At 38.5% G+C, this 25,444-nt stretch overlaps 1 protein-coding gene across 2 annotated transcripts in view; it reads left to right on the top strand.

Annotated features, from left to right (window-relative positions):
• The window catches only part of LOC136873771 (uncharacterized), a 461,175-nt gene that overhangs the window by 228,982 nt on the left and 206,749 nt on the right, over positions 1 to 25,444 (top strand). For both annotated transcript variants that reach the window (XM_068227563.1, XM_068227564.1), the window contains one exon: positions 6,686 to 6,969. In XM_068227563.1, coding sequence (XP_068083664.1) covers positions 6,686 to 6,969 — 284 coding nt within the window. The remainder of the gene's footprint in view (positions 1 to 6,685; positions 6,970 to 25,444) is intronic.

The raw sequence follows: 25,444 nt of genomic DNA, 5'->3' as shown, positions 1-25,444 counted from the left end.
TCTTGATTCAAAAGTCATGTGTTATAAAATGGGAGCTTCCTCTCCCCTGTTAAGGTTATGAAATTGTAAATATCCTTTCTATAGTCTGTGTTCTATTTTATTATATTATTAAACTGTTACTGTGGTACCAGGCAAGTTGACCATGCGGTTAGGGGTACGCAGCTGTCAGCTTGCAACCGGGAGATAGTGGGTTTGAACCTCCACTGTTGGCAGCCCTGAAAATGGTATTCCGTGGTTTCCTATTTTCACACCAGGCAAATGCTGGGAGCTGTACCTTAATTAAGGCCACAGCCACTCCTTTCCACTCCAAGGCCTTTCCTATCCCATCATCACCAAAAGGCCTATCTGTATCAGTGCGATGTAAAGCAAATTGTTTAAAAAAAATATTGTTACTGAGCGTAGAAGGGAAAGATAATTTTAAAAACACATTCTAAATTTAAACTTTTGTTGGTGTGGTTTTGCCCAGTGCCTAGGCCCTGTTGTTTCTTCTCCTATACTCCATGGATAACACCTAACAATAATAATAACTTATGGCCACTGGAGAGGTCTGGTACTTATCTTTCTAGAGGATGCCTATCTCAGGGGAATTCTAATGTTGAAGCCCCCTGTGGGTAGGGGCGGTAGAATAACACCCACGGTATCCCCTGCCTGTCGTAAGAGGCGATTGAAAGGGGCCTCAGGGGCTCTGAACTTAGGAGCGTGGGTTGGCGACCACGGGGCCCTCAGCTGAGTCCTGGCATTCCTTCTACTTACTTGTTCCAGGCTCCTCACTTTCATCTATCCTATCCGACCTCTCTTGGTCAACTCTTGTTCTTTTCCGGCCCCGACTCTATTAGGTTTGCGAGGGCTAGGGAGTCTTTCATTTTCACACCCTTCGTGGCCTTTGTCTTCCTTTGGCCGATACCTTCATTTTCCGAAGTGTCGGACCCCTTCCATTTTTTCTCTCTGATTAGTGTTATATAGAGGATGGTTGCCTAGTTGTACTTCCTCTTAAAACAATAATCACCACCAGCACCTCTAATGTTGAAGGCAGCAACATCAAGCCCCTAATCCAGGGAAATTGTATGTGTATGTTGGGTGTTCAGCCCGAAGGCCTGGTTTGATCCTCAATAGCTCTGCCAGCAGCTGTCATAGATAGCCTAGATGTCACTGAAGAGGCATACTAGGTAAATAAGAGGTGAGGTATTTTCCTGTTGCTTTCCTCACTGGGCCAGAAGTTGCTATTACATATCAGTCTGCTAAGTCCACTGAAATGTATGCACCAACTGATCCCATGAGCAATATTTTCATACCATTCATAACAGGGACTCGCTGTATAAAGAATTGTATTACTAACATCCCTCATACCTTTGTTGGTTTCATATTGTCAATGTCAAGGATGAGACTGAAACAGGTCAATGAAAGTAACAAATTTATTGTAGCCCATACCAGAAGACATAGTGTGCTGTAAACACTACAACCTACCAGCAATGGCATCCAGGGAAATTAATGAATAAAAATTAAAATCTCCAACTCTGCCACAAATCGAACCTGGGACACTTTGGACCATTTAGCCTTGGAGCCAGATGCGGATTTTATTGGGACCTGCCAAGTGTCATACAGTAAATTCTCCATTAACTGAAATACCATTTAACAAATTTACCAACCTCTTTTTTATAATGTGTGTTCATTTTTCAAAAAAAAAAAAAAAAAATTGTTTCTTTGTTTTCCAAAGAGGTTCATGGTGGTGGTGTGGGTTACTGTAGTAGTCACTTTGTAGTTTGTGAATGGTGGGCAAAGGCTGAGTGGTCTACTAAGTGGTCCTGAGAGTTTGGATATCAGTTGTTATGGAATAGGAGTGGGCATATTGGACATATTCTGAGTCATGGCCCTCCTTGTGCTCAGGCAACTAGGACTGTATAATCCACTGGTGATGCCTAAACTGTTAGAGGAAAAATCAGTACTTGGACTATGTGTAACTAGGGTAGCATCCTGCTTCACAAAATTTACTGAGCTCAGAACATTTTAAGCAAGACTTGGACCTATGTGAGTAACAGAGTCCCACTTCCATTTGACAGGGGACGGACTCCTTGGATACAACTTGGTGAACGAAATGGAATTTGATGGGGAGCTATCAATATTAATGAGGCTTATGGAAGAAAGAAAAGTGTGGAGTAGGACTCTTCATCAGGAATAATATTTCATACAACATAGTTTCTGGTAGGCATGTAAGCAAGTGAGTGATGTTGGTAGATTAATTGTTGGACGAACTAGGACAAGAATTATCACAGTCTACTCATCATGTAAGGGTGCAGACGGGGATGAATTGACACATTTTATGAAGCAGTGAGTGTCGTCATAGTCAGGGTCAATTGCAAGGATAGATTAGTTTTAATGGGCGATTTCAATGTGAGAACTGGAAATAGAAATGGCAGATATGAAAAGAGATGGGTAAATGTGGGGAAGATATGGAGGCTAGTCGGAATGTGAAGCATTTACTGGACTTTGTGCTGGTATAGGATTAGCAGGTACAAACACATTCTTCAAGCAAAAGGCTATACACGTTTACACATGACAGGGTAGGGGTACCAGATCCATAATAGAATATATCATAACTGACTCTGAATTCAGGAAATCTGTTAGGAATGTGCAGCTTTTCTAGGGATTTTTTGATGATTTGGGTCATTATCTGATCTGTAGTGAACTAGGTACCTCTAGAACTAGGATAGAGAAAGTGTTATCTATCTGGTGACGAATAAGAGTAGAAAATCTCCAAGATGAGGAAATTAGACAAAAGAACATGGACAAGATTAGAGAAAAGTCCCAAACAGTAAACAATAAGCACGCTCAAGATACAGAAACGGAATGGGTGGCTTACAGAGATATAGAAGTAGAAACAGTAATGTAATGCCGGATGAGAAAAAGCAAACATCTTGATGGAATGATGAAGTGAGTCAGCATGTAAACATAAAAGGAAGGGATCTCAGACGTTGCTCTAAACAAGGAATGATGCAGTCAGGGAATTGTATGTAGATGAATGAAACAGAGTGAAATAAATAATTGTTGAATCCAAGAAGGAATTGTGGAAGGATTTTGCTAATAACCTGGAAAGACTAGATCAAGCGACAAGGAAAGTTTTCCGGAGAGTAATAAAGAATCTTAGATAGAGAGGAGGAAAAAAGGAAATGAAAATTGATGTTTGTGAAATTATATTTGTGGAATAGGAGAGAATGGTTAAAAAAACTCCATTCTCATAAATCAGCTGTAATAAATCAAATTAGACCTGAGGTGGTGATATGTAGTGGGAAGGAAGGGATAAATTGGCTTCATAGATGAGTAGTAAATTAGCTTGGAATGTTAGTAAGGTATCTTCTGATTAGATGAAAGCAGTAAGTACACCTATCAAAAAACAAGGGAACAGGAAGGATTGCAACAACTACTGAGGTATTTCATTGATCAGTATACCAGGCAAAGTGTTCACTGGCCTTTTGGAAGGAAGTGTGCGATCAGTAGTTGAGAGTAATTGGATGAAAACCTGTGTGGTTTCAAACCACAGAGAGACTCTCAGGGTCAGATTTTCCGTATGCACCAGGTAACTGAAAAGTGCTATGAGAGAAATAGGCAGTTATATTTATGTTTTGTAGATCTAGAGAAGACAGATGACAGACTACCAAGGGAAAAGATGTTAGCCATATTGGGGGATTATGGGGTTAAGGGTAGATGATCAAAAGCAATCAAAGGCATTTATGTTGACAGTTGGGCTGCAGCAAGAATCAATGGTAGAATGAGTTTTTGGTTCAAGGTACTTGCAGGGGTTAGACAAGGCTGTAATCTTTCACCTTTATTGCTTATAGTTTGCATGCATTGTCTACTGAAAGGCATAAAGTGGTAGGGAGGGATTCAGTTAGGTGGAAATAAAGCAAGCAGTTTGACTTAAGCCAGCAACTTGACCTTAATAATTTTTCTGAAAGCCTGCAGCTTAATACCTTGCAACTTGAAAATACCTGCAGTGAGTATGATAGGAAAATTAACTTCTCCAAGACTATAAAGTGATGTCAGTAGGTAAGAAACCTAAGAGAAGTGAATGTCAGGGTGAGAATATAAAGCTGGAGCAGATAGACGATTTCAAGTATTTGGGATGTGTATTCTCCCATCATGGTAGTATAGTGAGATTGATTCAAGGTGCAGCAAAGCTAATGTAATGAGATTGCTGTTGTGAGCAAAAGTATTCTGTAAGAAAGGATTCAGTTCCCAGTCAAAACCATCTGTACACCAGTCTGTGAAAGCTGGGTGGACTCAGGATGTCCTGTTCATATGTTGGAAGGAGCAGACATGAAAGTGAGAATGATCACTGGTACAAACAGATTCCTACCCTTCTGGTAGGAGGGTACTCAGAATGGGGAGATAAAGGCTAAGTTAGGAATGAACTTGACTGCTGAATCTGTATGCATAAATTGGATTTGGAAGTGGCATCATGTAACGTGAATGGAGGAGGATAAATTACCTAGGAGAATAGCAGACCCACTCATGAAGGGTAAGAGAAGTAGAGGGAGACCGAGACAATGATGGTTAGATTCAGTTTCTAAATATTTAAAAATAAGAGGTATGGAACTAAATGAGGCCACAAAGCCAGTTACAAATAGAGGTACCGAGCTGAGTGGCTCAGACGGTTAAGGCGCTGGCCTTCTGACCCCAACTTGGTAGGTTCGATCCTGGCTCAGTCCGGTGGTATTTGAAGGTGCTCAAATACGACAGCCTCATGTCGGTAGATTTACTGGCACTTAAAATAACTCCTGTGGGACTAAATTCTGGCACCTTGGCGTCTCTGAAAACCGTAAAAGAGTAGTTAGTGGGATGTAAAGCAAATAACATTATTATTATTACAAATAGAGGATTGTGGCAGCATGTAGTATATTCACAGAGGCTTGTAGACTGAATGCTGAGAGGCAAAATAGTTTATAATGAAGACATATGTAATGTATGTATGTATTCCAAAGAAAAGAGCAAGGACAGTGGAAGTTACTACCTACCCAGTGTTTAATCTCGTAGGCCTGGTTTGTGTTTGCTAAACTTTTCAAAAAAAGTTCATTATAACATTGTTAGAGTGTTACTGTTTTGCGCTGCCATCAAATGTACTGAATTTGCGAGTATGTCCTGTTTTGTCACCAGTGATGATGTGGAAGTTACTACCTACCCAGTGTTTAATCTCGTAGGCCTGGTTTGTGTTTGCTAGACTTTTCAAAAAAAGTTCATTATAACATTGTTAGAGTGTTACTGTTTTGCGCTGCCATCAAATGTACTGAATTTGCGAGTATGTCCTGTTTTGTCACCAGTGATGATGGATCGTTATGGATGGTTATCTTTTACGTTCTGTTGAATGAATTAATGAAGGTAGGTGATCTGATGTCCTAACAAAATGATGGCAAGATATTGTTGCAAGAAAACTCTGTGGAAAGTATGTTAAGAAAAAGATCAGATTCTTTTATAAGAAACCACAGTACAGCAATTCTTCCAATTATTTTTCCTGTTTTCAATGTTCACTACGTAAGTCAATTTCTACCCTTTCACTTTATTTTCTTCCATGTCTCACATTTCAAACCGGATTGGATCTTCACTTCCGGATTTTCAAGCCCAAATGTGAGCACATGATTTCATTACACTAAGATTTGAATGTATGAAACCTAATTTTATAGACATTGTAATAATAATAATAATAATAATAATAATAATAATAATAATAATAATAATAATAATAATAATAATAATAATAATAATAATATTTTTTTTTAAATCTTCAAAAGACACTTGTCTGCACTCCACAAGTGTGTGGGATTCTTACCCACTAAAAACCACACACCTTTTCCCACTATGTGAACCATCATCCCGGAACCGCTCTCGCATTACTTCAGGGTGATATCGTGCTTTGTCTTTCAAACTTCTTCTTTCTTCATTTCTCCTTTACAAACATTTGTATGCTTCCAAATCCTTCTTCTGATGAAGGATATTCTCCACATACACTGTCACATGATCCCAGGATTCCTGGTTTCGTAGCATAGAAGAAATAATATTATCTGTTGTCAATTCTCCTAGTTCAGTTTCCACACATCTTTTCTGTATCGTCCAATGGCTGCACACAAAGAAGGTGTGAAATACGTCATTGATGTCATCATATGCATGCTGCATCACTCGCTCTGCCCACTCTATGCAGGAATTTCCGAAAATATTCATGTCCTGTTAGAAGCTGCATGAGGTAATAGTTCACTTCAGCATGGACCCTTTCAAGCCAGATATCCAAGCTTGGTATCAGTCGCTTGGTCCATTTACCCCGAGGGTCACTTTCCCATCTGAGTTGCCATCGCCTCATCTGTTGACTGAAGGCACGCTTCTTTGTACATTTCTTTCCCAGCTCTCCTTGGGTACACCAGATTTCTTGTCGCTCCAATGCAAATAGGTCTATTGGGGCTATTGCTGCCACCGTGAGGATTGCAGGTTTGGAAACCGTGCCGTATGCACATGCAATATGTAAAGCTGCTCTCCGTTATATGGCAGCTATAATAATGATGATGATGATGATGATGATAATAATAATAATAATAATAATAATAATAATAATAATAATAATAATAATAATAATAATAATAATAATAATAATAATTTGTGACCATTCTATCCCCATTTTGATCACCTTTTGTGTTGTTTGTTTCAGAATATATCAGAAAACAAATTGCAACCATCAAAAACCCAGCACAACCATCTTACTCAGTCTTAACTGAATATAGAACTAAATTGATGCTGCGTGTTGATAATGTGAGACGCTTCGAATACATTGCAGTATACATCTTGGCATCTTCTTCATTTCTGGATCCCAATGGTTTCATGATAACATTTAATGGACAACAATTGGCCATTTATTCTACAAAAGTCGATTACTCAAGATATTGCGACTTTCCTGTTATTGGGTCTAGGCAGTGCACCCTAATTTCCTATGAGGTAAGAGTCTGAAAGTCCTCTTATTTCTTTCTTGAATGGCTTCAAAATGATCAAAAACGCATTTGACAGGATAGAGTGGCTTTTTAGACTTCCAAAAAGTCCAAAATCACCAATGCTGAGAGTCAAAATACTTGTTGCAAGCATCTCAAATTTAAGGTGCCGGAGTGTCATGATATTACATAATATAAACTTTATGCTATCTCTATATTGTTACTTAATAGGCTTGTATGTGAGTCACGAAGTTTCCACCTACACAAGTTTCTTCAATTTATTTATATTAGCACATGTTTCATCCATTCTAGAATATTGGACATCATCAGCTAAAACATGAATGAGATTTAAAACAAAAACAAAATATATCATAGAGCAAAACGTTAAGCTAAAACTGTGTTGAGGTTAAAATGACAAGATTATGTCAGTTGAAAATGTCTTCTGAAGATCATATGATGCAGCATTGATGTAAGTTTTTCTTTGAAGTGAACCAGATTTGTTGTTGATATTAGAATGCAGTCAATGGTATTTGAAGATGTAAATATTAAGTCTTGGCTTATGTTATGTGGGATGTTTTTGTGAACTCATAAGAAAGCCGGACAAGTAAAAGTTGAGGTTCAGAAAATAATATATCTGTAAAGAATGAAAAGTGGTATGAATGTTGGTTGAGGACAAAAGAAAGTGAAAAGGGGTGGAATGAAAAATGAAACGACTTACATCCCCGCTGGATTTAAGTCGAATCGTCTTTGTCCTGTTGTTAAGAGCCTGCTGCAACTGACTGTGTGCTTTGTGAAAGTGATAGAGGGGTTGGCGGGGAAGAGGAGAGTTTGTGAGCTGGGAGAACTGGAGTGGTCTTTGACAGGGGTCGAGGAGGGTGTATGAAATTGAAAGGATTGGTATTCAGATGAATCTTATTATTCATAGAATAATTAAAAACTTATTAATTATGTCTGTAAGAATATTAACATCCTCAGACAACTCATTCACATTGCCTGTAGGGTTCAGTCTTCGGTCTATACTGGTAAAGATATTCTCATATATATTCAAAGGGAAACCTATCCTGGTTTTTTGTATTGAGGAAAAAGAATGTTGGAAATCTGAAATATTGTCAACAAAGGCTGAGAATTTGTTGTGTTATGTAGCTTTAACATGTTCCTGGCAATGAACACAAAAATTGCGGCCGGTTTGTCCCACATAAGATGCTTGGCATTGGTTGCAGTTCTACTTATAAACACCAGAATTGAAAAATTTGTTTGATTTGTCCTTTATACAACAGTGATTATACAGTTATTTGGAAGTGTTATTAGTTGTTCTGAAGGCTATGTTGACTTTATGTTTTTTTGAAAACGTTCGTTGTTGGAAAATGTTTTCAGTATTAAATGTGACCAAGACATATTTGTTTTTTTCCTCTTTTTTACCTTCTCTGGTTAGGATGGAATGCCATTTATTTGTGACTTTATTTACAATTTTCTCAATGATGTTCTTATATCCATTGTTCAGAGCTATATAATTAATGATATTCAATTATTTTTAAGGTCTTTATCAGTTAGAGGAATATTATAAACTCTGTAGACAATACTAAAGAAAGCTGCCCTTTTCTGTGATCCAGGGTGATCAGAATATTTTCTTATAGTCTTGAGGGTGTGAGTCGGTTTTCTGTAGGCAGCATAAGTGAAAGTGTTCAGATTTCTAGTTATAGCAATATCTAAAAAGTTCAATGACTTAATGTTTTCTTTTTCCATAGTAAACTGGATTGAGTTAATTTTATGATTTAGTGTAGATTAGTTTGAACATTGGATAAATTATAGTTTAAATTGCAAATATGTTGTCCACATACCAAGTCTGTAGAACGATGCCTGCAATTTTATTGTTGACTTTAAGCTTTTCCAAGTTATCTAAATAAACCTCTGCAATAATGCCTGAAGCAGGTTGGTAAATGGTGTTATTAAATTGAAGAAATTATTTGGAAGGATAAATTTCAAAAGGTTTAAACATTCTTTGATCTCTGGTTTACGAAGTTTACTGTGCTTTTTCAAATTGTTCTTTATTATATTGATAATTTTATTTACTGGGATGTTCGGATATATGTTTATGATGTCAAATGAACATATCCTGTGTTGCGTTTTGAACTGAAACTAAGAACACAACGAAGACCAAGTGCAGTGGATTTGGTCAAAACTAGCAAAAAACTGCCAGGAACTGGACCTGGGCCTCTTACAGATAACAGACATATAAGAGACGCAAAGAAATAAAAATATAACAGTAATAAGTGCAAGAACTTAAATTTATTAAGGAGAGAAAGTAAAAAAAATATGTTGCGTAGGCAAAATAAGGGGGCCAAAAATCAAATAGATAATATTAATAATACGTGGCCCATAATCAAAATACACAATATTCATTGATTATAGCAACTTCACACACGCTTACCTTCATAAAAGATGTGACGAAAAGTTTGGTATAAGGACTTGGCATCTATATTAATTAATTGAAGAATATGAATTCAGGTGGGTACAAAACATTTCTTTGTAGCACATTGGGTCTAAACAGTCATAAGTTTAGGGAGTAACAGCACCTAATCATAACATTCTCCCTTTCAATTCCTCAGATAAGACATCAAAACTCCCAACAATAAAAATCCGTCCCCCGAGAATACAATATCATTAAGTAAAAGAGCTTAAAACGGGAGAAGAGGGAAGGGTGCACCTAGCTCATAAAATAAATGCAAAGAGAAAAGAGGAAGTTACCATGGTTTCATGCCAAACAACAAAAAAATATGGAAAGGCAACCCGCAAAGAATAAAACATATTAAATTAGAAAATAGGTAAAGAAAGCCAATGACGGCAATGTGAAACGAGCAATAAATAAGTAAATTAGGCACAAAAGGTATCACGAATCAAGCGTCAGAACCACCCACGCTCACACAGAGACCAAGGGGTTAGGTCGCAGAAATAAAGGGATGTATAAGAACGTCAATACACAGCACATAACAAACTAAACAACCGCTCTCGAGCTCAGACAATATGAACCAGAAAGTGGTCCATCTAAAGAGACGGAGTGTCTCCAACACCAAAACACACAGAAACAGGCAAATCACGTAGTTAGCTTGAATTCATATCAGGTCTATGAAGTGGACATGAATTATACAGAACACGCAATAAAATAATACAACATGAGCTCAAGCGGAATGTTAATAAAGCAACATGAGTAAAGGTCTTGGCCACACACAGCAAACAATCTCATACACACACACATTAATCCGTGTCACCTTCTGTTCTCAAAATAAACATAGTGGATTGGTAAAGGGAAATTAAAGTTAACACACAAATAAATTAGAAAAACACGTAATGAGGGAAGCCTTTCTAACCCAACCATGGTGAGCACAGAACGGAGCAATAATAAAACCAAGAGAATATTAAAGAAAAATAAATACCTCAATTATATAAGCAATTCACATTCTCGAAAGGCCGAGATGTGTACAGACATCTTGAATCTGTTAAAATATCTTTTATATGCCACAAAGGCGACTTGGAAATCCAATCCTTCTCAAGTCAAAACTCCCCACCCTAACAACAAGAAAGAATAATCCAACAAGACAGGGCAGAAAAGAAATGCTTTGACCTATGTTAACGTATGATATGTCATCTACCGGAATAAGGAAAGATCACATAGTGGTAACAACACATGATGGGAAAGAGTAATAGTTCAGAGATACAAGAGTTTGCTAGGAATGTAAAGACTTCAGAAAAGGCAAACGTACCATAAAATGATATGGTGCGGTTGAGTTTGAAGGATTAAGTCTTTAGAGATTCTACAAAAATCTACTGAGTTTTTTACACATTTATTGGACTCAAGTTATAATGTTTCAGAAAGTTATGAATAAATTTAGAGGCTTTGTATGGAGAACATGGCTTAAAGTTTACAATGGGTCTAATGGGGGTACCTTCCTTGTGAAGTTTAGGGAGCGCCCTGACTATTGGTATGCTCTGATTCATATTGTACATTTTATTAACTTGTTAATTTAACAAAAAGGAGAAATTCTTTAAGATTTTCCTTTCTTTGGGACCTTAAATGTTGAATCCCTGTTGACTGTTCTGAATGAGCTGTCTGAGAAAAATTGTTTGGTTTTCTCTGACAGCTCAGGAAACTTGGGACAATTATATATTTGAGTCCAAGAAAACAGTAAAAATCTCAGTAGAATTTTCTAGAATCTTTAAAGACTTTAGCGTTCAACCGCAACACAGGATATGTTCATTTGATATCATAAAAAAGTATCTGAACATCCCAGAAAATAAAACTATCAATATAAATAACAAAAATTTGAATAAACACAGTACTCAATAAACCAGAGATCAAAGAATTTTTAAACCTATTGAAATTTGTCCTTGTAAATAATTTCTTTGAATTTAACAACACAATTTACCAACAAGAATGACTCCCCATCGGGGCACCTGCTTCAGATATTATTGCAGAGATTTATTTGGATAATTTGGAAAAGCTTAAAATCAACAATAAAACCGCAAGCATCACCCTATGGACTTGGTATGTGGATGACATATTTGCAGTTTTAAACTATAATTAATCCAATGTTAAAACTATTCTAGACCAACTTAATCAGATAGATAACTCAATCCAGTTTACTATGGAAAAGGAAAACAATAAGTCATTGCCTTTTTTAGATGTTACTATAACTAGAAATCCAAACACTTTTTCTTATGCTATCTGCAGAAAACCGACTCACACCCTCAACACTATAAGAAAAGATTCTGATCACCCTGGATCACACAAAAGGGCAGCTTTCTTTAGTATGGTCTACAGAGCTTATAATATCTCTCTATCCAATAAAGACCTTAAAAAAAGAATTGAATATCATTAATTACATAGCTCTGGACAATGGATATAATAAGTTCATTGAGAAAATTATTAATTAAGTCGCAAATAAACCACCTTGTACCCTGACCAGAGGAGGTAAAAAACAGGAAAAAGCAAATATCTTGTGTTCACATTAATTAATGAAAACATTTTCCAAGTAACAAATGTTTTCAAAAAACACAAAGTTAACATACACTACCGGTCAAAAGTTTTCGATCACCTATGCACAAAACTAGATACTTTATTTCAATGTACAAACACATCGTAAAAACTAAATAGACCAACAAAATATATATTTTCTCTCTATATCATTAAGTAGAATACAATATGGTTTATATTTTAGCCTCTTCAAAGTATCCACCCTTTGCCCTCCGAACAGCTGCACAAACTCTTGGCATTCTGGAAATAAGATTTTGTAGTGTTTATGTAGATATTGCAGTCCAACAGCTCTGTAAATTATTCCATAGCTCTTCAACATTAGTTGACCTCAGTTTTCAAATGTCCCTGTCAAGTTCATCCCATAACAGTTCAATGGGATTTAAGTCTGGTGACTGACTTGGCCAAATCATATTTTTTCAGTTCTCCACATTTCTCGTTCCTATTGACATACCCTCTACACAATTTAGAAGAATGTTTGGGGTCATTGCCCTGCTGCAGAACAAACCCACGACCAATAAGTCTCTTGCCAGATCGAACTGCATTGTTGATCAGTATCCTGTGATATCCTTCCTTCTTTAATGTTTCATTAGTTCGCACTAGATCACCGACTTTATCACCCGCAAAACATCCCCACACCATAACCGACCCTCCACCATGCTTCACCGTAGGTGTCACACACTGACTCTTCATACGTTCTCCATGAAGTCGATGAACAAACATTCGACGATGGCTCCCAAATACTTCAAACTTTGATTCATCCGTGAATAACACCTTGACCATTGCTGCACGCTCCAGTTTTTATGTTGCTGTGCTCATTGCATTCTTTTCGCTTTATTTTGTGTCTGTAATAAAGGTTTTTTGGCCACTACGCACTCTTTTAAATCTCGTTCACGAAAATGGCGTTGCACTGTTGAGACGGAGATTGGAGCAGCTCACATATTATTGACTTCCTCGCGAATTTCAGGTGCCGTACGAGTCCTCTGACGTTTACTCTGTACATATATGAACTGATCTCCCCTGTATGATGTTACACGGGGTCTTCCAGATCGCGAAACACTTGCATTGGCACCAGTTTGCTTGAACCGCTGCAATGTATACACCACTGTAGATTGGACTACGCCAACTTTTGTTGCTATTGTCCTACTAGAATACCCTTTGTGATGCAGAGCTACAACTACAGCATGTTTTTCAGTTCCAATCTCCTGCTTCCATCCCGTTTGGAGGTAATATGGTATGCACCTGATCAGATACACAAACACACTGCTAGCTGCACACAGTGTACTGAAAACTAATGTGAACTGCTTGCTACACAGACAGCTGAAGAAATGAGGCCTATTCGAGTGGACACGTCTTGGGTAAAGACATGTCAGTGTTGTTGTGGTTACTCATCAGTGACCCTCCGTGCGGAGAACCGGTCAAATACACAACAGAGTCATTTCGTCTTTACATGTTTATGCTTGTTTTATTATCAGAACAGGATTATGATAGATTATTTAAAACTACATCTCTGTTTTAACCACAAATGCATAGTTGTAATAGGTGATCGAAAACTTTTGACCGGTAGTGTAGCTTTCAGAACAACTAACAACACTTCAGATTACTCTTTAATCACCATTGTATTAAGGATAAATCAAACAAATTTTTGAATTCTGGTGTTTATAAGGTGACCTGCAACCAACGAGCTAGAAAGAGGACTATAGAGTGGATATTGGACCGCCATATTTGAATCTACTTGAACGCTGCGTTTTCTTAATTAGGAAAGCATTCAAAGATGCATAATGTCTTTTTAAAAGGGCATTAATAATACAAGATATAGGCTTGCATGTTGTATAAAGATGGAAAATTAACAGATTTCCAGTAATTACAAAAGAAATCAAAATACATTGTCATTAAAAAAATTTAGTCCTACTTGCCGAGAACTAAAATATACAACAGAAAACCTTGAACAAGATAACATATCAACATGGATAAATGATTCATAACCTATCACTTGATTAATAATAATAATAATAATAATAATAATAATAATTGTACCGGGCGGTACACCTCTACGACGCAAGTTCAAATCTTGCACCAATTGAAACTTCTCTACTGGAGAAACTTGGAACTTTAACATCTGAACTAATTCTACGGTTTATCAGAAGATGTCACTGAGTGTTTTTGATTTGCTTTTGTTTTTCATGGATCAAGAAGTGCGGACATTCTCTAACAGATGTCTCTACCAAAATCTATGGTAATACACTCTGGTGTAATGGAATGTACTCTCCTGAAGAAATTTTGTATTCCTAAGTTTTGTTTTTACTAAATTTTGTTCTGTGGTTTGTGGGTTGGCAACATTAATCTTTTCCTTCTGCCTGTTTTGAATTTAACCAATCACTAATTTCTGTAATTAATTTTCCTCCAATCATTGCTTTCTTCTTCGAATTTCCATGTGTAATTATTTGTCTACCAATAAAATTGGGGGGTGTGTCTACTCATTCCTGAAAGGTCTCGAATTTTCCACGAGGGTATAAAAACTGCTGATTTTCTTGTCTCGGTGCCACTAGTATAACATCTAATTCTGTGTGTGAATGTGTAGCAGGGGGCGGGAAGCTTCTCGTTCTTCAGACAGCAGATCTTCAACAAGGTAAAGGCCTTTTAACATCTTTATTTCATGCTAGCTCAGCAGTTTAACTCTCGGGGAGGGTTCGAAACCTTTAATATGTAACCCATCTCTTTAAAATGTAAATTCCTTTCAGCCTATGTAAAAACTACAAATATCTTTTACTGTAAAGCGGGGATAGAGAGTGCTGTACCCTCTCGAGCTCCCCTTCATTTTGAAATTGAGGTGACTATGTTTTCATTACTGTTTCTTCTCTTTCTTAAAGTTTTCTCATATGGGTCACCTCCCTAGCTTGGGATTAGCCCCTGTATTATCGGCCTAGCGCCACATAGGTTTTAAGACAAAACTTGGTGTAGGAGTGCAAGTAATCGCCTCCATTCAATTTTGTATTTTGGGCCATTTACTTAACCCGTTTTGTTTTCCTTCCTGCGAAGGCCCAGTAGATTGGGTACGAGGTTCCCCTGTACCATTATATGTGTGTGCCTTGAGGGCAGTTAGTGTGAAGTCTGCTTATGGCCTCCTGATAGGCTTGAATTTTGAGAGCGGGTCTGCTCTTTCCGAAATTGGATCTCTGTGTGCCACTAGGAGGCTTAACATTGTAATTAGGAGCAAGTGCTCCTTGGCATGATGGGGTTTTCTGCCCCTTTGTTCAATTTTGTATCTTGGTAAAGTTGGGCTAATAGCTCAAGGACTGTGATTGTGGGGCTCAAAGCCCAGACCTTGTAATAATCCCCTAACACTTGTAATTTCTTTGTACCTGATTGTGGCTTGTTGTTGACTTGTTAAGTTTTCAAATTCTATGTCACCATTGTTAAGTTTTGAAAATATAACCTTTGTTGAAATTTTAATTCATCTTTCGAACTTGTAGTTAGACCCATTCCAGCCCGCACAGTCTTTCACCTCTGCTGATCCACCAAAACCCCGTAACAATAATAATAATAATAATAATAATAATAATAATAATAATAATAATAATAATAATAATAATAATAATAATAATAATAATTTGCAGTATCTTCCCAGTTCACTGGATTTGGTGTTTAGTATGGATTCAGCCCCATTTTATGGATGGATGCCCTTCCTGACGTCAGCCCTAGGTGGAGTGCCTCTGTGGTGGTTTGTAGTATGTTCTATTGTGTGTGGATGAAGATGGCTATCCAGTCCCCGATCCAGAGGAATTAACTGTCGACTACCCAGTTAAAATCCACTGTTAACTTGCATTCAGGAGATAGTGGGTTCGAAGCCCACTGTTGGCAGCCCTAAAGATGGTTTACCGTGGTTTCCCATTTTCACACCAGGTAAATGACGGGCCTGTACCTTAATCAAGGCCACGATTATTCCGTTCTTCTCCTAGCCCTTTCCTGACCCATGATCGCCGTAAGACCTATCTGTGTCGGTACGACAGAAAGCAAATTGTAAATTAAAAAAAAAAAGAAAATATAATTACTCAACCTGATGGAATCCGAGGCCTTTGAACCGAAGGCCAGCATGCTGATCATTCAGCCCCGGAACCGGACATTAAGCAATAATAATAAAAAAATCAGAACAAGAAGTTGTACGATAAACAATTTAAAATAATTGTTTAAAAAGAGGACAGTCCTTCTGGTGTTAATGATCTTAAATCACATATTTACCTGAAAAATTCCCTTCCACATTTTTTGGACGAAGATTCTGGTAGTTTAGTTTAGTTTATTGCCTTTCTTATATGGTGGGGCTCAGGCTATGAAGCCCGCTATTATGCCAAACCATATTATACAACAGCTTTATACAATTTACAGAATAATGTACATAAAATCATTTTTTTACATTTATTTCTAAAAAATCACTAAAATTAATTTACTTAACCTCTATAATTTTGTATCCTTATTGATAATTAAGAGCTAATTATTAAATTTTTATGTTAGTGAAATCTACTTTTTACATATTTGAGTACCACATTAAACATTTCCTTTTAAATAGCCTCGGATTGCCTATGCCTCTAATTTCAGCTGAGATTGAGTTCCAGGAACGCATGGTAGCAGGTATGAATGAGCTGTTGTACGAGTTGCTGTGGTGAATGGGAATGGACAAGAGGGAACGTGTGAATGACCTTGAGGGAGCTCTATCGGAAGGGGAGAGGTATTTAAAGTCTGTTCTAAGATAGTCTGGTTTGCTTGTTTGCAGAATGCTGTGGAGAAGGGAAACAATGTGGTATTTACATCGTTCAGTCAATCTTAACCATGACAGCTGAGAGAGGAGAGGGCTAATGTGAGTTTGGATTGGGATATTTAATATGAATCGAGCAGAAGCATTGTAGGCTCGCTGTAGTCGACATGAAAGTGTTTTGCTCATACTATTATAAACTACATCTCCGTAGTCAAATATTGGAATTATCAGACTCTGTACTAATAATTTTCTTGTGTTTCTTGGAAGTCCCTCATCCTTTTTGCAGAATGTAATGAGTAGAATACTCTTTGACAAATTTTTTGACATGTTCCGACCAACTTAAATATTTATCGAATACTACTCCAAGGTTCTTTACATGATCGCTAAATGTTACTGGTATTCCACTGAGCATAACACTGGGTATAGATGTGTTTTGTATTTTAGCATGAGATTTATACGTGCCAATTATGATGGCCTGTGATTTTGATGGGTTCACTTTCAGGCCATGTCTGCTAGTTCAGTCATTAACATTTGCTAGGTCTTCGTTTAACTTAGTGATTGAATTGTTTAAGTCATTAGGCTTTGTGTGAATATATAATTGAATACCATCTGCATACAGGTGATATTTACAATTGGTCAGTGTCTCAGATAAGTCATTCATGTACAATGAGAACAGAAGTGGTGACAATACTCCTCCCTGAGCCACACCTAACTTAGTGGTTTGCCACAAAGATGTATCGTTTCCCACTGATACATGCTGCTGACAATCACTATGATAGGACTGTACCCAGGTTAAAGTGCTGTAAGAAAATCTCAGCGCCTTAAGTTTAGCGAGTAATATGTCTCTATCTACACAGTCGAAGGCTTTGCTTAAGTCCAAGAGAACAAGTATAGTCATTTATCCTTTATCTATTGCTAGTTGCATGTCATTTGTCACTTTAACCAATGCAGTGGCAGTACCATACTTTTTATTTGCCTTATGTTGCACCCACTCAGAAACGTCTTATGGCTACTATGGGGTAGAACAAGGCTAGGACTGGGAATGAAGTGGCAGTGACCTTAATTAAGGTACAGTAGCCCCCGCATTTGTCTGATATGAAAATGGGAACCACAGAGAACCATATATTAGGACTTTTGACAGTGGGATTCGAACTAACTATATCCCAAATGCAAGCTAAGAGTTATATGCCACGAACCACGTAGCCAACTCATTAAGTAGTAGTGGTGATGTAAGACCGAAAGTCCTCATGTTACTCCGTACCATAGGCCGAGGGTATGAGGTGACTAGGAAATCTGGTACATTTTAGATGTGGCGTTGGACAGCAAGCATCTTCTGTTATTGTTATTCTGTACATACTTATTTTCAAAATACTGGGTTCTGTGCTCTGTATGATATCACTCAATAGTAAATGGTATTATTGGTTTCTTGTCATACCAAATATTCTATACAGTTTTCGGAGAAACGGAGGTATCAGAGTATTGTCCCGCTGGAGTTCCTTTAGGGGCAAGTAAATCTGCTGAAACATGGGTGATGTATTTGAGCACCTTCAAATACCTAATATCCCAACTTGGGCTCAGAAAGCCAGTGCTCTACAGTCTGAGCCACACAGCCAGACAGTACACCATTTGTGTTTCGCTGTTTGGTCAGTTTCTACAAGAAAATAAATGTAGGCCTACTGTACACATGCTGGATTATGTTACAGGTACAGTATACCAATCTTACTGGCAATTACTGGTACAAGTAAACAATGAGGAAGAGAGAGCAAATATAAATTTTTTTTTTAAACTTAAAAAAGGAAAACAGCAAATACTCACCGAATAGTTCAGTAACAGGACATAAACCAGAGGCAACTCGGATCGAACCAAAAGATTTGCATGGTAGGAAATATCAGAAATCATGAAAGAAAAACACTGCAAGTTTTTAGGAAAAAAACTAAATTATTTAATTACTGTCTTGAGAGAAAGTTACATACGATAGAAAAACAAAACCCCCTTAAAATCGATAAGGTGATCTTCACAAAAAATAATCAGATTAACTAATTAAAATGATAAATTGATTAATTAAGTAAATACTGAATTGAGATAACTAATTAATATGATAATTGATTACTTATCTAAATTCTGAATTGAGAACAAATGTATACCTAGAGTCGAGGGATGCCCTCTAAATTAAACCAAATTAATGAATAGGTATACTTAAAGCAAGATTAAATTACAAGATAATTAGTTGTCAAGAAAGTGTCCATGGATTAACTTTACTGTCTGCCTTAAGGGCTCAAGCAATTACCTTAATCTTGCAAAAAATTTATTGCGTACTAATAATTAAATGCATCCTTTCTCCAGGAATTATTTTGTACATTAGGTGAAAATATGCTAAGGCTAGGCCATGAGATCCTCCTATGAACCAGATCACAATAGGCACAACAGGAAAATTAATTAACGTGCACTGAAAGCATATCCAAAACCAAAGGCGCTCACAAAGATAGATAGACATAAAACAGGTCTGAAAACGACCCCAATATTTCACCACGCTTCGAAATGGAAAAAAGAGATAGCACTAAGGATGGGAACGCGCCCACCAAAAATTAGAAATCAGTCATGAATTATCAGAGCAAGCAGCTCTAATCATAAAAGATCGTGCACACATAAAATCAATTCAGCATGTAAGAAAAATGCAGCTCAAACCACCAGGAAAAACTCTACAATCAAATCATAAATTAATTGAGGTGAAGAAATAAGAGCCAACAGCTCCCAACTTAATGGCATGCTCATCACAAATTAATTAATTCTCAATCATAATCATTTCTTTTCAATAATCCAAACCAATAGTTTCCTTGGGCAACGGTTGTCATGGAGAGAACAACAATAGTAAGCGTTACCAAAGCATAAAAGAAAAATTACTTTAAGAAAAGAAAGTCAGAAATGATAAATTTAAAGAAAAAAACGATTCCGATCCTCGGAGATAATCTCGTGATCTCAATCCTTTTAATGGATGACTTCACATAATCGAATTATTTCACTCCTAATTTCATTAACATAATTTTCACAATATTTAACTCCCTTTTGATCCGAAATAGAAATATCTTTTAGTGCCAAGAACATCTCGCCGGAAAGGTTTTCTTCCTCCTGTAGTAGGCTTAAACACTGCAGTCAGTAAGCCGAATACCTTTCACGTTATGAAATTTCCAAGTTCATTTGAAATGAAGATCTATCAGAATAATGTTTGTAGGGTGGAATAATATGTGCTAATTTAATTAAGATTTTGAGACGAGGCAATCCAGCTCCAGGAGAAAAAGAAAATAATAATATCTTGAAGTAGATAACTTACATTTGTCCATGAATAGAAACTAATGCATGACATCAGCTGGGATGTAGACTACTTACAAATACGTAGAGATAAAATTAGGCAAAATAAACAGCGGACGTCCACTCCAGGTAAGAATATAAGATTTTAAAAAACACATCAGGGAATTAGCCCTGATCCTTTACAGGCTATCCTGGCATGTTGAGATAAATCCACGCCCTTCTGAGAAGCCACCGCATCAAGCTTCCAACACTCATGGCGACCGACAATGTACTCAGTATACGTCACCAAGCTGATGTACAGCAAAAGATAGTGGGAAGGCGAGCGAGCCCAATAGTGAGACTCGCTCCATGGCTGGTAGGACAGCAGACCAGAAGATAACAGGAAATATTAGTGAAATACATTGTATATGAATGATGGAATATAACCCCGCAGGCAGAGAAGATGCAATTACATTTAGCGACCTAAGTCGCACAGGAAATAAAAGGAAAACAAGAAGGAATAAAATGCCAAAGCAATACAGATTTCAATGGCAAATTAGCCAGGCCAAAATGTGGTGGAGAGAAGCTTAAAAACATATCTCCACTGGGACAGCCTTCCCCCTGAAAACACAAAATAATCTCCTTCCATGTACAATGATTAGATCAAAAATTAGATGTATGGCTTTTCAGGCATTTGCTCTATTAACCAGCGTTTTGTCTTTGGTCTGACACTAGACTCATCAGAGTGGGATGTGTCAGACCCTACCCACTGACGCTGGGGTGTATGCAGGTGAACTTATCAGAAGCCTATTTAAGAGGCACAGTCTGATAACTGCATATGGGAGATAAAACTCCACAATGGAATTAATGCCCACCTAGCAATTCCGAATGGAAATTCTAAGTTCCCATGGAGGGAATTAGTTCCACCAATAGAGCATATCAAAATTAGATGTATGGCAGTCAGTGAAATTGGCGCAAGGGCAGCATCACAACAAGCCGGGACCCAGGGAAGACCCGCAAAACACCCCGCACAGGCAAACCCCCACAAACACCTGAGGGAGAGGGGACTAGAAATTTATTGTAGAGTTACGTATCTCGGGCGCGTATTCCAGAAAAGTTGCTACGCAGATTTACATAAGCACTTCACATATAAGGTGTTGGTATAATGGGAGGGTGCGGTATGTAGTTGGAGGAAGGCGGGAGGTAGGATTGTGAGAGAAGGTAATAGAGGGTGGTGGTAATATTAGTGATCGAAGTGGCTAGGAGGCGAAGAAGATCTAATGTCAGGAGGGGCAATAGGATGAAGTTTGGTTGTGAAACAGGGGAATTAACGGCTGGCGGCGGTGGGTTGGATGGCGAGGCCGGCGGTGGGTTGGATGGCGAGGCCGGCGGTGGGGTGTGCGAAGGGGTAAGAGGTGGAGGGAGGTTGATACGAGTTGGGGAGCGAGAAGGCTCCACTCTGTATGTTCGCCTGCGAAAACGGACGCCGGTAGTGATGAGATGGTCTACGTCGGCAGCGGATGAAAGTTGGAGGCGAATCATGAAAGTTGGGCCATCGTTGTTAAAGATGCGAAATGCCCGGCGGGCTGGGACACCCGCCAGTTGCAGTTCTTGCAGTAGATCCCGTTCGGTGACGGCAGGGTCAATCCCACGGATGACACAGCTCAGAAATTGAAACAGTTGGCGAGCTGGAGTGGAGGCGTCTTCATTGCCATGGGAAATTGACGGAGCTGCAACGATGGCATCAATGAGGTCGGTTGGGGGCTGCTGGGGACTGGTTAGAGTGGTAGATAGGGAGGTTGCGGGGCTAGACATGGCAGGAGAAGGATGACTATACGTAATAGTGGAGGTAGAAGAAGACGGGGAAAGATGGACAGAAGTGGTGACCGTGGTGGTAGTAGTATTAATAGTAGGCGTGGAATGATGGACGGAAGTAGTGATGGTAGTAGTAAGTGGAGCGATGAAGGAGGACGTGACTGTGATAGGGAAGTCAGGATCGGAGGCCAGTTGTTGTAAAATATGTTCAGGGGTAGGGACCGCTTCATAGAGATCATCAAAGAGGTATGCACCTCTCTCAATGTAGGCCTCCGGATAACGAAAGAAGACCACAATGTCGGGGGAGGGTTGACCAGATGAAGCATCTTGGAGGCGGAGAACCACTTGAGCTGCGACTCCGTAGCTGCGAAACCAATTGCGAATGTCAAAGGGAGAACGAGTGGTGTCCACATTCTTGATGAGGCACGAGTAAGACGGCATGGTGAGGGAAGGCGACAGCCAACTAGGCGTCTGCCCACTTGATTATTCTTGGGCCGACTGAGTATGCGATGAGAAGAGAGCAACCCAGCCGAAAAAATGATGAGGCGGGACGTGTTTCATGTGGATGTGTGCACGTGAACTTATCAGAAGCCTATTTAAGAGGCACAGTCTGACAACTGCATACGGGAGATAAAACTCCACAATGGAATGGAGGGAATTAGATATTTTTCCACCAATGTTTTTGTTTACCCAACATGATGACAAGACAAAATTAAATGATAAGAAGACAAAATTTATATCACAAGGACTTCTGTTGCTTTACTGTTTTCTGTTCATTGCTGTTCAACAACGGCCACACTTTCCAAGCATATTTTCCAGCTTTAGCATTAATACTGAGTCGAAAGCTTCGGTGAAGTTGATGAAGACTGTGATGAATTTCGCTTTCAGTGGTCGTAATGCTTCATGAATGGATTTCATGAGAGTTTTAATGGAATTAATGGTTCCTCTGCACTTCATGATCCAAATTGTATTTCAGGTATTTTTTTCTCTGCTTGTTTGATCAGTTTTTCTGTCAGAATCTTGCTATATATACAATGTATATGGTATTATACTGAATGAGTTAGGATCTTCCTTGTCCCCCTTCCATTTATACAGTACTTTAATGTTCAGTTGTTTCCTTCCTTCTGGTATTTTGACAGTCGAGAAGCAAGTGTTAACAGTTAAGTCCGTACATCAAGGAGTATGTCTTATGTTTCTTCATACCATCTGGACTTGCAGCTTCTTTTATATTTCGTGTCTTGTATGATGGTTGTTCTTGGGATCCTGTCTATCTTGCGTGGCCCATTCCTGTCACTTTCTCTGGTCTGTAAAGTGTTTTCAACATTTGTTCTGTTTTATGACTGTTTAATGTGTCAGAGAAATCCTTTGTGCATACTGTGATGGGGATTTCTACTGGGTGACATGCACCGGTCCCCTGAGGGCTCTATATGGGTCTTTCAGTGTTTCTTCTGCTTACAGCCTTGCTTATTCTTCAGTGAAATTACTGTATAATCTCGGATACCACTCGCCACCGAATAAGGCCCGCACCCTTATTTTGAAAGAACAAAATTTAAAAATAAATGAAGTCAAAATTATTTACAATCTTTACTAACACACATCAAATGATTAGAAAATACAAATAAAAGTAAACAAATATTTCCAGAACGATATCCACAGAGTTCATTCATCATCATCATGAACAGTACTGACTTCGGAACTTTCATCACCATCTCCTTCCCACAAAATGTCGGCATCGCTGCCATCCATAGCATTAGAAATGCTACATGTCCTGAAGCTCTTCCATATGAGGTCTTCAGGGATACGATTCCATGCCGTCAAAGTCCACAAACACAGCAGCGCTGAATGAGACCAGTTGGCGTCAGTGTATGATTATCAGCCGCCATCCATTCTGTATAGAGCTGTTTTAAGGCTGCTTTAAATCGACGGTTCACTCAGACATCCAGCGGCTGTAGCATACACGTCATTCCGCCCAGAATGACTGCTAGGTCGGTTTTCCCATCCTTGATATGTTTCTTCACAGCGTCTGGTGTGTGGCTGCGGTAACTGTCGAGAACAAGCAAGCTCTTTTGTCCCAATAATGTACCCGGACGACGTTGCCAGACACACTTTACCCAGTCTTGCACAAGTGAACTGTCCATCCAGCCGGAGTTCTGAGATCTGACGAAAACACCAGCGGGTAGATTTTTAAGAAGCATCTTTTGCTTGAGAACAATCTATGGTGGCAATTTGGTTCTATCGGCGAGAATACACAACATTACCATACACCGTTGTTTTTCATTACCACCTGTTCTAATGGTAACACTTTTCGCACCCTTAACATTCACAGTCCTGTCCACTGGCATTTCAGAGTAGACTGGCGTCTGATTTGAATTGCCAATTTGGGAAAGCAAATATGCATTTTCCTTCCTCAACTGAATTATGTGACGCTGAAACGACAATAACTTTTCATCGTAGGCACCAGGAAGACGCTGTGAAATTGAGGTACGCCTGGTCTCTTTGACAGTTGGGCATTTCTTATACAACCCAACATTATATCAAGTGCTGGATTTAGTAGCTCTTTTTAAATCAGGAGTGGCACCTTTTCTAGGTCTTTCCTTCCCTTCCTCTGAATGAAAAACGTGAGACTATGCCTTCCACATTCCTATGAAATGGTCAAGGCATGTTTACAGTACATACCAGATGCAGTAATATTCTCCCTTCCTCCAAGGAGAATTTATTTGAAGCCATTGAAGTTGGTTGTCATAGTTGTTGTTTATGATTTTGCTTAATGTTCTGACATCCAAATGCAAGTAGCTACAGACAAGGGTTTGCTGAGGGCAGCAGCTGGATTTGAACAAAGTATGTGGCTAAGAGCTATTATACCTTTTCCTCTGACAAAAACCAAGTCTTTTTTGCTCCTACTTTTTGGAACAATGTATGTTATGTCCTCCGGCCTGTTTAGCAGCTGATAGCATTCATCCTGTAGTAATTCAAGGATGAACTCAGTTTTCTGGTCCATCTTGTCAGTCCTGCAGTTGAGGTCTTCTCCTATGGTAACATTCAGGTCACATCTTACATTTGTGACAGCATTCACCACTTGTTCTGCCGTGTCATCCAATTGGAGTGGGCTTCTGTATAGTCCTATTATAGACACCTTGTGTGTCCTAACAAGTACCATTTTTGTGTTTTGGTGTACCTGTATTCTGAATGAAAAACGTGAGACTATGCCTTCAACATTCCTATGAAATGGTCAATGCATGTTTACAGTACATACCAGATGCAGTAATATTCTCTGTTAAAAATGTCTGTAGCTGTGACTATGTCATATTGTTTCCATAAGTTTTCTTCTCTAAAGGATTAGAGTGACTTCAAGCTTTCCACATTCCATCAAAAGGTTTGTTTCCAGGTTTATGTCCCAAGATTATGCCGTTTGTCTCTGAAACATGTATTTTCTGACCATTATATCTTTGGGCCAGGCATCTGGATGATTTACTGTGTCTTTTTCATTGAAGGGTATGCCTATACTGAGGGTCTTATTGTGACCAGCTGTTTCAAGTTGATTGTACTCTAAATTCCTTGTAGTGCCACATCTTTGTAGGGGTAAGATTAGACCTTTTTTTGTCGAAGGAT

This window comes from Anabrus simplex, chromosome 5 (assembly GCF_040414725.1).
Source record: "Anabrus simplex isolate iqAnaSimp1 chromosome 5, ASM4041472v1, whole genome shotgun sequence".
NCBI lineage: Eukaryota > Metazoa > Arthropoda > Insecta > Orthoptera > Tettigoniidae > Anabrus > Anabrus simplex.
Note: the sequence above shows the minus strand (reverse complement) of the source record. Positions and strands in the feature narration are given on the sequence as shown.